We start from the raw sequence: 14,524 nt of genomic DNA on the forward strand, positions 1-14,524 counted from the left end.
TGTGAATAGCACTTGTTACAACACATGCGTTTTCTACGCATGCCATTACAACGCAAGACATTACTACGACGCATTGTTACATCGCAGGCCATTACAATGCAAGTTATTACAACTGGAGCGCTGGAGTTTGAAATAGTATAATATACTATTCCAACTCCAGTGTATGCAACAGTAGGGAAGGTGTTGGATTGAAAATCCCAAAAATCCAACACCTTCTGCCCCCTACAGCAAGTTGTTGTAATGGCTTGCGTTGTAATGGCATGCAATGTAACAAAGTGTCGTTGTAACAACTTGCGTTGTAATGGCATGCAATGTAATGGCATGCGATGTATTGCATGCGTTGTAAACAATGTTTACCCGTGAGTGTATCATGCCATAACTAAGGCATGTGGTTGGAAGCCAGTAGAAAAGGAGCTGTCTCCTCATACAAGTGCAGCAACTGTCAGCCTGTCAGAGCCATTGTTCTGACAGGCTATCGATTGATGATGAATTCCCATAATCCAACACTCAACATGCGCATATATGCTCATCAACACCCGCTCGCCAAACACAGAGATCTAGGACCTGCTGCATGACAATACCTGACCTACTTTTACTCAAATAAACCTGGCTGAGCCCTGCATCAGCACCTGGAATTGCCACAGCCACCCCCGACTCGAAGGATGACATCTGCATGATTATGGGAAGAGAAGAAACAGGGGCCCTCATCTTTCTGGACCTCTCTACAGCGCTTGACACAGTCTCCCACCCCAGCCAATGCCTACACAACATCAGAATCAAAGGACACACACTCCGATGATTCTGCATCTTTCTGACTGGAAAGACCCGGTCAATAAGCATGGCACCGAACCCTTCAGACGCCTGCGAGCTCATTTTCGGAGTTCTGTAAGAACCCTCCCTGAGCCTGACAGCCTTCAACACATACATGATCCCTCTAGCTAGCATTATCTGCTCTCACCACATCCTCAATTATATTAATGACAGGCATCTCATTCTCTTCCTCACAGACAAGACACCCACGACCTGGATCAAGTTCAATGCCAGCATGACTGAAATCGCCTACTGGGTGAAGAGCAAATGTCTAAAGCTGAACCCCGACAAGACCAAAATTGTCATCTTTGGGAAGAGTACATCACTGTGGAACTCCACCTGGTGGCCTACAGAACTAGGACCAATGCTCACCACTCACGCCAAGAATCACTGGATTATCATAGGCTACAAATTCAACATGACCTCCCAAGTCAATGCTGTCACCGCCTAGTGCTTCCATACCTGAAGACGCTAAGGAAGATTTTCAAATGGCTCCCAATCAGCACCTGGAAAAGGTCATAAATGCCCTTGGTCGGGGGGCGTGGCCAGCCAGGCAACATGGTCCTAGTTTATCCAGTCCTGCCCCGGGAAGTGTGCAGTGAGTGTGTCGGCGACGAGCGGAGAGGTTGCGGGATCGCCTGAGGATCCCTCCGGTGCCGCAGGAGCCGTGCGGCGAGACGAGGGAGCCGAGGAATAGCCGCGGGCAAGGAGAGGCGGGAGACCGGGGAGCAGGCGCGAGACCCGGCCGGAGCCCGCAGAGACTGAGGCCCGCCCCCGACGGTGCAGGTGGCGACTGGCGGAGACCGGGGGCACGGACAATAGCCGAGGCGGCGCAGCCGGAGCCCGGGTGAGAGACGCCTTGCCTGATGCGCCGAGCTGACGCTGGTGAGTGGCGGAGTCCTGCGGCGCTTCTGCCGCCATCTTGTGGCTGCGCGAGCCGGACCACTGTGGAGCCCGGGGCCCTGCGCTGTGCGGTGCGGCACCCGCTCCTTAGAGCCTACGGGGAGCGGAGCTGGGGAGCAGCAGACGGCGAACGCGGGCCGCTGGGGCCCTTGGACAGAGCTGGTAGGCGGCGCCTTGATATAATGGCAGTGTAACGGCAGGTTGAGCCGTGAGAGTTGGGGACGGCTGGCGAGAAGTGCAGCCGGCGCTGCCTGGTGAGACTCAGGTGGCGGTGCTGCGTGGGAGCTGCTTGGGGGGCCCCGCACTGTGAGATCCGCCCGGAGACACGTGCCCCCCCGTTCCCCCTCAGTGAGGTCCGCCTTACTCTTCACCTGCAACGTGCCTACCATCGGGTTGCAAGCGCTAAAGGGCGGAGGAGCCTGCCTGGCCTGCTGCACCGGACATAAATACCTCAGTGTGGCCACATCTGCAGCGCAGTGGGTGGAACCCCTGCTGCTGGACCAGCGCTCACCGGGCCTGCCTAGCTGCATAAGCCCGGACCCTTCTGGAGACTGTGGGCAGAGGCCCTGGGGAAGCGCAGGTGCGGCAAACTGCGTACGACGCGTGCGGGCACTTGCGCATGCCCAGGAGTGCGACTACAGAGTACCCTGCAGCTGGCTAACACCGAGGCGGACCTCGCTACCTAGGAATAACGCTCAACTGAGGCGACTGACAGCGAGTGGTCAGGCGAGTGGATGCCCACAGCGCAGCAGCTTGTCATGGGCAGACTCAAAGACAAGGCGCAACTGCGCCAGCAGGAGGCAACTGGGCCCGATGAGACGCAAGAACGAAGAAGGACAACCCTGGACCCAGCGGCTGCGCTGGCGGCAAAGATGGACACCGTTTTGGCAGCGGTGGAGCGCATTGGCACGACCTTAGAGCAAACTAAGTCGTCACTGGAGGGCCGGATAGATAAGGTGACGTCGGACTTCACCCTGCTGCACGCGGACCACCGTAAGCTGGCGGAGACAGTCACAGAACAGCGCCAGACGGTACAGGAGATGCAACCGGTGGTGCGTAACCATACTGCGGCATTGCAGGACCTGATAGATAGGGTCAACGAACTGGAGGACCGCGCCGAGGACGCGGAAGGGCGCTCCCGGCGCAACAACGTCAGAGTGGTGGGCCTGCCGGAAGGAGAGGAAGGGACAACGCCGGAGAGGTACACGGAGGAGTGGCTGAGATCAATCTTGCCGACAGGAGTGCTGTCCCCGCAGTTTGTGGTGGAGAGGGCACACAGGGTGCCCGCGCAGGCCCGGAGGGCGGGAGCTCGACCCCGCCCGTTCCTTTTCAAGCTACTCAATTACAGGGACCGAGATGCGGTACTCCGAGAAACCCGAAAGATGAGCGACCTCCAGGTGGGCAACAGTCGTGTAATGCTCTTCCCGGACTACACCGCGGCGACCCAGAAGAGGAGAGGGTCCTACATGGCAGTGAAGAGGCAACTCAGAGACCTGGAACTCCCCTATTCACTGCTCTTCCCATCACGGCTGCGTGTGGTTGCGAAAGAGGGCACGCGCTTCTGCGACACCCCGGAGGAAGTCTGGGACTGGCTGGAGCAGTCCGGGCACTGGTCGGGGACGCGGCCGGCGGCCCCAGAGAGCGGCGGATGGCAGGTGCAGCGCTCTAGGAGACGGAGGAGAAAGAGGGGGGCCGGACGAGGAGCGAGCCTGGGACAGGCGGCACCCAGCCCGGAGAAAATAAGGCAGGAGGCACTGAAGGCGGTTGCGACATTGGGAGCGGGGATAGGACATGGCAGATCGGAACATGGACAGCGAGATGGTGCCACCGCCAGCGGACCCTCCTCCCCATCCACGATAATGTCGAACGACGCTCTACAGCCGATAGTGACGCCCCAGACGGCGGACTACATAGTGTGATACCGGAGAACCTCATGCTAGATTTAATGCAAACTGGTGACCTGTGTGTGTTCCACTGTATCCTTTGACCTTCTATTCAGCACGTCACTGGGCGACGCTGCTGTCCTGGGGCGGCTCACACATGCTGACACTGTACTCAACGGTGCTGACACACTGCGAACACACAGACGCGCTTCCCGCTAGGCCACGCGACATTACACGCCCTCGCGGGCTGGCACCTGGGAGGACTCACACGCGCCGACACACTCTACTGTTGGGGCCCACTGACCACACCTCAGCAGGGACGGGCCATGCGGAGGGAGTCATAGATAACACTACTGACTGCGCGTTCCCCAAGCGCACACATACTGCGCTCACACTACCATAGGTACTAGTTTGGTTGACCAGTCTGGACGTGCTCTCCGTTGGGGGTGCGCCCATAAAGTTATGAAGTTGGTTTCAGTTCATATGTTCCGGATGCAGCATTCAGCGCCACCTGACCGAGGGCCCTCCCCCAGACCCCACAAGATAGGCACCCGGCTCCCCTGAGTGAGAGCACCACACCATCGATCATGGCATGCACTAACGTCATGACTTGGAATATCCGAGGCCTGCACACCCCGTCGAAGCGTTACTCTGTTTTTGCTTACATGCAGCGCCACCACACAGGGATTGCACTCCTCCAAGAAACACACATGTCCAGAGTGGAGTTAGAGCGGCTTCGCAGGCGATGGAGGGGACAACTTTATGGCACGACTTACTCAGCGCATGCGCGAGGCACCCTGATCTGGGTGAGGGCGGGTATCCCCTTCACACACATAGACACGCAGATAGACGGGGAAGGGCGATATACGCTTGTGCGGGGGAACCTCAATGGGCAAGAAATGTTACTGAGCTCCATTTACGCCCCTAACACGGAGCAACCTGCCTTCCTAGCGTCTTTAAATCATGTCCTTCAGCAGTATGCGGGCTTGCCTTGGTTACTTGGGGGTGACTACAACATGGTGCTGGACACACAACTGGACCGCTCTTACCCGCCTCTGCGCGCAGCGGCAGCGACCTCGCTGGCGCAGACATTTAGAAACTGGCTGACTCATTGGGGCATCCAAGACCTCTGGCGTACACAGCATCCCAAGGATAAAATATATTCCTTTTACTCGCCGGTACACAGCCTACACGTTAGACTAGATAGGATAGTGGGCTCCCAATCACTGCTCCCGCTCATAGCCAAATCAGATTACTTAGGCAGGACGCACTCCGACCACAACCCCCTGCTATTCCAAATTAGTTGGATGGCCGATAGACCCCCGGTGCCCACCTGGCGACTACAGGCGGCAGCGCTGGAAGATGCGGAGTTCCAGTCCTCCCTGGGCAGCGCCATTCTCTCCTATTTTGAGGAAAACGGGGGCACAGCGTCCCTGACCCGCATTGAATCTGAACTACAGCAGTACGAAAATGAGGGGGAGGGAGCAGGCAGACATGCGCCTAAGTTAGCGGAACTGCGAGGCAAACACGCGATCCTAATGGAACGACTGCGGTGTCACAATTATGCAGCGCACACAGCCCGGACACACGCGAAGGCAGACAGGGCGGGTCGCTTGCTGGCCTGGGTCGCTTGCTGGCCTGGCTGATACAGGCCACGGACCGCAGGACGCCGATTGGCGCCATTCGCTTGGATGCCGGTACTGTGCTCTACACACAGCGCGAAATACACCAGGCGTTTACCGAGCACTACAGGGGCCCTTTATAAAACCCGTGGCACCGGCCAGGCCCATGCGGTGGCTGACATCTTAGGGTCGGTCGCATTGCCCAAGGTAACCGACGCGCAGAGGGAGGAACTCGGAACCCCACTTACGCTGGAGGAAGTTGGGGACGCAATTCAAGCATTGGCGACCGGGAAAACGCCGGGGCCGGACGGCCTGCCGGCTGAGCATTACAAGGCGAACAGAGAAATCCTGTCACCACTACTGCTCCAGATGTATCAGGAGTCAATAGCTGAGGGCCGACTCCCGTCCTCGTTGAGGGAAGCGTTTTTAGTGTCCCTACCCAAGCCTGATAGAGACCCGCTGTCTATGGGCTCCTATCGCCCACTGGCGATGCTCAACACGGACTATAAAATACTGGCCAAGATGCTTGCTGAGCGATTGGCGCCGCTAGTCCCGCATCTAGTCCACCCGGACCAGAACGGTTTCGTGCCAGAGAGGTCCACTTCCCTGAACGTTAGGAGATATTTTCGAGTGGCGGCGGAGGCGGCAATGGTGTGGCCGAGAGCGGGGTGCTTAATGCTGGACCTGGAAAAGGCCTTCGATAGCCTCGAGTGGGGGTACCTTCGAGCGGTGCTGGAGGAATACGAGCTGGGCAGTGACTTCTTGGAGATGGTTGGGCTTCTATACAGGAACCCTGTGGACCGCGTTCGACTGGGGCCATATGTCTCGGAGGAGGTGGCGATAGGCAGAGGCACCCGACAAGGGTGCCCCCTGTCGCCGCTGCTCTTTGCGCTGGCGGCGGCCATGAGGCAACAGCTGACTACTGGGATCCCACTGGGCGATGGCGTGCACCAGGTGTCCCTGTATGCGGATGACCTCTTGGTCTTTGTCAGGGATGTGAATGATATGCCGGACCAACTAGCCCCACTGCTAAGCCGTTTTGCCGACCTTTCGGGGCTCAGAGTCAATGCGGGTAAATCCTGCCTCTACGCCTTCAATGCTGAGGCGCGAGATCCCGAGTACAGCCTACATGACACAAGAGTGCAATGGCGAGCGGATACGTTTAAGTACCTGGGGATCCAGATATACCGGCGGCCGGTGGATCTGATGGACGGGAATCTAGGCAGAGCAGTTACAGCGCTCAGGGTGCAGATGAGTTTCTGGTCCACGCTCCCCCTGACGACCACGGGCAGGGTCGCTTTGACCAAAATGGTGATGCTTCCCGCCTCCTGTACTACTTCACGAATCTGCCGCTGTTTGTGCCTGCGGCCTTCTTTTCCAGGCTCAATGGGATCCAGCGTGACTTTGTGTGGGGCGCGTCCAGACACCGACTGGCCCTGGGGAAGCTATTTCTCCCCACAGACAAAAGAGGCCTAGCTGCCCCCTGCTTTGAACATTACTATCTGGCAGCGCAGCTCCAATGGGTGGCACGCTGGTTGGCGGACAGGGGAAGGGAGGACACTGCCACAGGGGAGCCGCCTTATGCCTTGGAAAGGATTGCTGCACTGTTTCACCCCCTGGTGGACAAGGCCAAACCTGCCCCGCTCCTGCTAGGGGTGGCATACAAGTGCTTCCGTAGGGCACTCTACCTCACGAGGAAAGTGCTGCCATACGCGGCTGCAGTCACGTTGGAGGGCTCTCCGGGGGGCGAAGGCGTCCTCACGCATCGCATGCTTGAGCAGTGGCAGGCGGCGGAGGTGCAGACGCTGGGCGACCTATATCAGGATGGCGTCCTGCTCCCCTTTGAGTCGCTGGTTGTGGAGGCTGGGCTCCCCCCTGGGGGATTCCTGATGCATAGATCGCTCACAGCCCGAATGACGGCGAGATGGGGCGACATAACGGAGGAACCGGCGCAGCACCTGGTGATACAGTACCTCCATGTCATGGGTAGGGGCAGACACCTCATCAAATGGTTTGCTGCGTCCCTGCGTTTACACACAGAGCTGGACCTGGCTCCCCTTCGCGGGAAGTGGGAGCGGGACATAGGGAGGCCGCTGGCGGACAAAGAATGGGAGCGGATACTTAAAAGCCCGGTGCGCATACCCAGGAACATGCGCTTCCGCCAGATCCAGGTCTATATCGTCCACAGGGCCTACCTCACTCCGGCTTTAATTAACAAATACTTTCATAGGATGGACGCGTCTTGCCCCCGCTGCGGCGAGCTCGCTGCGGACCTCCTTCACCTACTGTGGCGCTGCCCGCGGCTCAGCGATTATTGGACGGAGGTGCACGCCCAGCTAGTACAATGCACAGGCCGTGAGATCCCTTGCGACTGGCCGGAGTTCCTCTTACACCATTTTACACGGTCCCCAGCTACCAAGGTGCTGTCCCGTTTCCTGGACCTGGGGATGGTCACGGCGGTGAGACTCTTGACAAAGCGGTGGAAGGCAGGGGACCCACCCAGTGTGCAAGCGTGGACCCTCTCCCTACTCTCGTGGGGCCGCGCGGAGTGGACCGCTATCAGGAGGGAAGAAACGGTAGGACTCCGCAGGGAGCCCATGGCGGAGCGCTGGGAGGGCATGCTCAAGACACTGCAGGCAATAGGGACTGGCGAGGTGGAGGAAGGGACTGGAGAGGTGTAGGAAGAGACTGGAGACAGAAGGTGAAATGGCTGACCAAGATAGGGGACACACAGAAGCCGCCGCTAGCGGCAGCAGCGACACTAGCAAGGCTGGCAACAGCGCGCAGGTGGGAGCCCGTGACCGGAAAGCGGCACGGGGGCCATAGGCAGTGGGAATACATGAGCGCCAGGAGCCGAGGACCATGGAGTGGGGGGTGCGGGTAGCCAACCGGACAGGATGGGAGAAGAGAAATGTATTTACTGTCTGTCAAGGGGGGAAGGGGACCTTGGGAAGGGGAAATGAGGAATTGGTTTGTATTGTACCCAAAGGACGCTGCTGCATCTAGTTATTACTGTTTATTGCAAATGTTTTGGTTGCAACTGAGTTACGTTTACACTAAATGGCACCCCGAGTGGAGAGGAGACGCAAAGACTTACACGAACTATGGCCATGCACGAAGGCCCAAGACTCAGTCGCCTGATGCTTATGTCATAATGCAGCGGTGTCTAAATAGAGAATGGTGATGTCAGGGTACTGATAGCGGAACACTGGGATAAACCGTTTAATGTGCATGATGCGTACAATATGTTGTTCTTGAAATGGAATAGATAAAAATGCCAATAAAAAAAAGAGTTGACAAAAAAATAAATGCCCTTGGTCAAAAGCAACTTGGACTTTGGCAATACCCTCTGTGCCAGGATCAACAAAAGACTCACCAGAAGGCTGAAGAACATTCAGAACTCGGCAACCACAATCACTCTAAACCTCCAACGCTGCACTTGCATCACACCTGAAGGAGCTCCACTGGCTTTCCATTCACAAACAAGCAGAACTCAAACTCCTCACCCATACTTTCAAGGCACTACATAGCACTTGCCCAGCATACATCAACAGTCTCATCTGCTTTCACAAACCTTTCAGAAACCTCTACTTGTCCGGACTCCTACTGTACAAATCACACGCATTCGGAAAACCAGATCTGGTGGTCGAGCCTTCACCTACTTCGCGTGGAACGACCTGCCACTACACGCAAGAACCTCCCCCTCACTTCTTGATTTTTGCTAGAAGCTTAAGACCTGGCTTTTGGAGTAGTCCCACTAGGCTCTTGACGTAGGCACACCTACTCAGCACCAGGATAGCCTTGAAATCGGATAGTGTACTCTACATAACATAACAGATGTAATCAAGCGGAGAGGTATGATGTGTGAGAAACAAGATGACTGGTAAACCTCAGAATTTACAGGAACGAGTAAGTTTAATTATACTTATAAAGTAGGCAGGCATTACATGCTGAGTTGTGATCTCATATTTAGAGGCATGTATGATGCCTGAGGCAAAACAGAATATTTTTACATTCCAAGTAACTGAACTGGCTCTTGCTACCTGGCTTTAGTCTTTCTGAGAGTGTATATTGTAAGTGAAGTGAATGGGTTGAGTGAAACAAGGGAAAGGTGGTTTTGGTCAAGTGTTAATGGATACATTTGGTGTGTTGATTCCTCCTCCTGGTGTAGCTTTGAATGATGTGAAGATTGGAAAGTTTGTCTAATTTTGTAGATCGACTGACTGCTAATGCTAATTGATGAAGAGATGATTGTTATCCGTGCAATGGAAATACAGAATCAGCCTGCACAGGATAGTTTGCTAATGAATAAAGGTGGTGTGTGCCGTGCCTAGAAGGTCCAACTGTATTTTATGTCTGTGCATGATAGTAGCATGCTTATTAAAAATTATACTAATAACAGAATAAATGTTTCGTATGAAGCCAACATTCTGGAAGATTTAGGTCTTTGGGAAGCAATTGGTTCATGGTTTAATAAGATTGAAAAAGGAATAAATACTTGGTTCTATGGGTGGAACTATAATTAGACTAATACTAATCCTACAAGTCATAATTCTTCTTAATATTATTTGACCTATTTCTTTAATTTAAACTTAAAACTTTATTTCAAACTTTCTAAAGTTGTTTGCTTCTAGAAATGCAAAACGTGGGTGTGAAAAGAAAATGGAAAAAAGGAAGAGAAAGAGTTAAGAAATTTAGATGGATAACATCAAAAGCAAGATGTTTGATGAGTTAAAGATCTTGGATGAAATGAAGAAGAAACAAAAATGCACACATTATTTCTTGTAGAGCACTATAGTGTTTAGTGACGATTTATCTTAACTAGTGATATATTGGTGCTGATTTGATTAGCTAATCTTTTTGTATCCTCTAATGAATTTTTAAATACACCTTCATGGTTTGGGCTTTGAATCTTGCCCGAGTGGGTTTTCTTGGGTAGAGTTTCCTTTATTTGCCTAGGACCCTTTTTCTTTGGGACTCACATGGCCCGATCAGTCCTATCAGCTCTTTGTTAGTACAAAGCACTGACATATTCTGGTAGTAGAGGATGGTTAGAGCCCGACGGTTCATTGGCAAATAGGATGCAAATTTGAATTGAAATTTCAACTCTGAAATTCTCAAGCTAGAATTCCCTAATGTCAGGTTTCTGAAATCGCGTGGATTAATACCAGTACACCAGCAGTGGTATATCATATGGCGAGGAGCTAGTATCACATGGTGGCAGGGAAAATGAGCTGGAAACCACTACAAAACACTTCTTTCGAAGCTTTGAACAGCCGATGTCCGTTACGAAGTCTAAACACATTCCAGAACATCTGCATCAGCTTTAGCAAGATTTTTTTGGGAGAGGAGGGAGTTTGTTTTTAAGTTGCAGGTCTGACTCGCACCTTTGTGACCTAAGCTAACCGCTATCTGACAGGACAAGTACGAACTGACAATCATGTCTCTTCCCGTCCTCCCACCCCCCACCTCAATCTCCTGCTTCTTAGAGCTTACTCCTTGCCACTTGCTTATGTCCCTTTGGCCTGATGCACTATGTGCTTTGCAGTCGCAAAGCTGGCAATTTGAAAAGGCTAATGTTTCGCAACCACAAAGCAATGGGCTGCAATGTACTAAAGACACATTCCAAGTCTGAAAAGTTTTTCTGACTTGCTGAGAGCTTTTTGTGATTCTATACCAACTTGTAAAGGAAAGGCGACTTGCAATGGGCATCCTCATTTAGTTTGCGAGTCTGTATGCAATACATTAATTGCTTAGAAATGCAATTTTAGAACATTAAGAGATTTGCAAAGTCTAACTGCCCTTCTGTGAGAGCCTTCACTTTGTGACTGGTTGGTGCCGATATTGGGGAGAATTGCAAGGGGTGGGGGTAGTCAATGCATGTTGCCCCAATGCCATTCCCTGAGTGCTACCTTTTATTTTTTAAACCTTTGATGGTATTTTTGCCATTCAGGGAATGCAGGGATGGAGGTATTCTGTATCACAGGACTTGATGCCTGCATTTGCAGAGGTTGCCAAAAGGGTTCCTGCCTCATACATATGAATGAGACACAGGTTTAGGAAACCTTCTGTAAGTTTCTATTTTGCGCTGAGACTGATTAATATATCAGTTGCAGCGCAAACTGAAGGTCTAGATGCAAGCCAGAGGGTATGCAAAAAACACATTCTGGATTGCAACCTGACATTACTTTTTTCTTTATTTCCCACTCACCACTTTAATGCAGCGCATGTGCCACCAACTACACATAATATGACAGGAGTTTGGTTACAGAATTAGATGTGATAGTTTTAACTGAAACTTGGGAGCAGTGATCAGTGAATTGACACCTTCCGGTGACAAGATCATTTTACCTTTTTTTGTAATTTAAACAGTTTGACTAGTGGACACGGTTTCATATTAACTTTATGAGAAACTAGGTGATGTCATTGTAACAGAGCAGATTCCTGTATGCACATTTCAGGCATATGGCATTCTTTCACAACTTTGAAACTCTTTAAGGTACAGCTATGACAACATTTTAACCCTTTAAGTGCTGCCGTCGGCCAACGGTCGTCACGGGCACTACCTCCCCAGTGCTGCGTGCGACCGTTGGACGTCCATTCAGCACTGGATAATGGACAGCGCAGCACTGGGGAGGTATATTTACGAAGCTCCTAAGGTGTTAAAGATGTATGAATGAGTGAAATACATGTGAGCTTGTCTCAAATTTAGAAAATGTATGTATATCCTGAATACTGCATGGGTTTGGTGAGTGAGGGTTAATTCTTATGTCTTTAGTATAGCAAGCAGCCATTGTCACAAAGCTATTTAGAGACAATGATAAAAATATGAGTCAGGGTGGAGGTGTGCGGCAATAATTACAAGTAAAAACTCACATTGCCAGTCGGCTCCTCTTTTTCTTTTTTTGGGGCAGGTTTGTCACCAAGTTGGGTCAGCTTCTTCCTGTAAAATGCAGGAAACTAATTCTGAAAACATCCTGATCACACAGTGCAACAAACAAAATACTACAGACGTTGTGAGGGAGAACAGCAATGAGAATAGGGTAGGAAACTGAGATGATCATGAACTTATTAGACAATAGATGAAAGGAGGCGGAAGTGAATGAAAAACATGGGTATGGCTAAGGTGTGACGAGAAAGATGAGGACAGAGACAAACTGTAATGCAGGACAAGCAACAGTAAGGCAAATAAATGGTTGCAAAAGACAAGGGATGTATGCATGAATGTGTGGGAAATGCTAATGGAGGGAGGAGAGAGGGTATTGGTGGTGACAAAAATAGGAAAGAAAATGAAGGAGGCTATGGGGAGACTGGGGTTGATGGCGGAGTATGTGGTGCTGTAAGCATGAGGCTATGAGCAGTTGTTTTTAAGAGTGACTACAAGTATCTGCCATAGAGTTGGGATTCTGGGACTTTGAGTCTTTAATACGGGACAGTGTTGGCAAGGTTGTGAATATGGGGCTGTGAGTGTAAGGTATAAGAAAGGGATTAAGGAGTTCAATGCAGGAATGAGAAAGTACAACACTATACATTGGATCTATTTACTGTACTATGCTTTTGTGACTAACGTTCTCGGGTTGAGAAAGCGGTGCATGAGTATGTATGCTCCGGGCTGTCAGTCTGTGATGGGGAAAGGAGGTTGACCAAAAAATGTATCTTTACCTTCTTGCCAACATTGCATTCATTTCTTGCATTAGGCCCCCACCCCCACCTGCACTGCTGGTTCGACTGCCATCAGTTTTGGCAGCAGTGGCAGGACTGATCAATGCTGAGGCATTCTCTTCTTGCTATAGTGAGAGAAGGAGGAATAGAAAAAAAAATCAAGGGTCAGTTACAGTGGAACGATACATCACACTTTTAGATAACCGAAGGTACACAGAGGATGTACAAATCATATTCAAACAAGTTGACTCGTCTAAACAATACATTCAAGAGACCTATCTTCAGCAACCAAATAGGATTTTAGTTAATGAGAAATTTCAGAAACATACAGAAAGGCCATCCACTATGAGGCTGTACACAATGCATAAGCATGCAATACAACTGATTGTAACTTAACATTAACAAACAAGTTACATGCCTTCGGTAACGCCTTATCTGGTAGAGACTCTAGAAAGCTACAGATTCCTTACCTTAGAATATTCCTCAGGTGTCAGTATGGATCTGGAAAGTTTCAAACAGTACCCCTGAGTGCCGGTAGGTGGAACCTTTCAGCTCGGTGTGAATTGCGCCGGAGGTGACGTGCAAGGTGCTTATTTAGGCGCCACCCTAGCGCTGTAATGTCAGTTTCTTTTCACGACTTTAAATGCCAGAAGCAAGGAGCCATGAAGAATATTGATACACTGGTGTCTATTGCTAAGGCCCTAAGAAGGGTCATGCTACGAAATCAGTTTCCCGAGCGAGGCAGATGGAAGGGTCAATAAGGAATCTGCAGTTAGAGTCTCTACCAGGTAAGGCATTATCTAAAGTAAATAACTTGTTCATCTGATGGAGACTTCTCGACGTAGAGTCCTTCCCTTAGATTAGATAACCAAGCAATACCTCCATGGAGGTGAGACTGCGAAACAGATCAACTCAAGAAGTCTTGCAGGACTGAACGGGCAAAGTGCCTGCCACAAGGAAGTAGATCATCCTAGCAGTATTATTTGGAGAACGTGTGTAAGGACACCCAGGTTGCAGCCAGACAGATGTCCAGGACAAGAACTCCACATGCTAACGCAGTGGTAACAGTCTTGCCTCTGGTAGAGCTAGCATGCAAGCCCTCAGAGGGTTGCTTTTTGGCCAACATGTAGAAGATCTCTAAGCAGAGAACTATCCATCATGAGATGGTCCTTTTCCGCACAGCCTTCCCTTCCTTAGGCTAGGCAAACCCTACAAAGAGTTGATCGTCCACCCAGAACTCCCTTATGCGATCTAGGGAGAACAACAATGCCATTCCATTCCAACAATGCACTATTTCGGTCCAGGCTATGGAGTCTCTTCTATTCTTTAGAAGGGTGAAGGGGAGCAAAGAAGGTAGGCAAGGTGATGTTCTGACCTACATGAAATGTAACAAACTTCTGAAGAGGGAAGCATGGGTCCTGAAAACCAGCTCACCTGGGTAAAAGGTGGTATTCAGAGGGTGCACAGAGAGTGCCTACAGTTCGCCGACACTCCTAACCAATGGTATGGCTACTAGAAAAGCTGTGTTGATGGTAATCAGGTGAAGTGGGCCATTTTCCAGCGGCTTGACAGGCTACGACATAAGAAAAGTCAAGACCAGGTCGGGATTCCATTGGGGCATGATGAATGGCCTGGGAGGAAACA

The 14,524-nt window shown here is 51.3% G+C and overlaps 1 protein-coding gene across 2 annotated transcripts in view; it reads right to left on the minus strand.

Annotated features, from left to right (window-relative positions):
- The window catches only part of VASP (vasodilator stimulated phosphoprotein), a 1,498,863-nt gene that overhangs the window by 882,870 nt on the left and 601,469 nt on the right, over positions 1–14,524 (minus strand). For both annotated transcript variants that reach the window (XM_078660889.1, XM_078660888.1), the window contains 2 exons: positions 12,881–13,005; positions 12,095–12,161 (listed from right to left, as the gene is read on the minus strand). In XM_078660889.1, the coding sequence (XP_078517015.1) occupies positions 12,095–12,161; positions 12,881–13,005 (192 nt within the window). The remainder of the gene's footprint in view (positions 1–12,094; positions 12,162–12,880; positions 13,006–14,524) is intronic.

This window comes from Lissotriton helveticus, chromosome 9 (genome assembly GCF_964261635.1).
Source record: "Lissotriton helveticus chromosome 9, aLisHel1.1, whole genome shotgun sequence".
In the NCBI taxonomy this organism is placed as follows: Eukaryota; Metazoa; Chordata; class Amphibia; order Caudata; family Salamandridae; genus Lissotriton; species Lissotriton helveticus.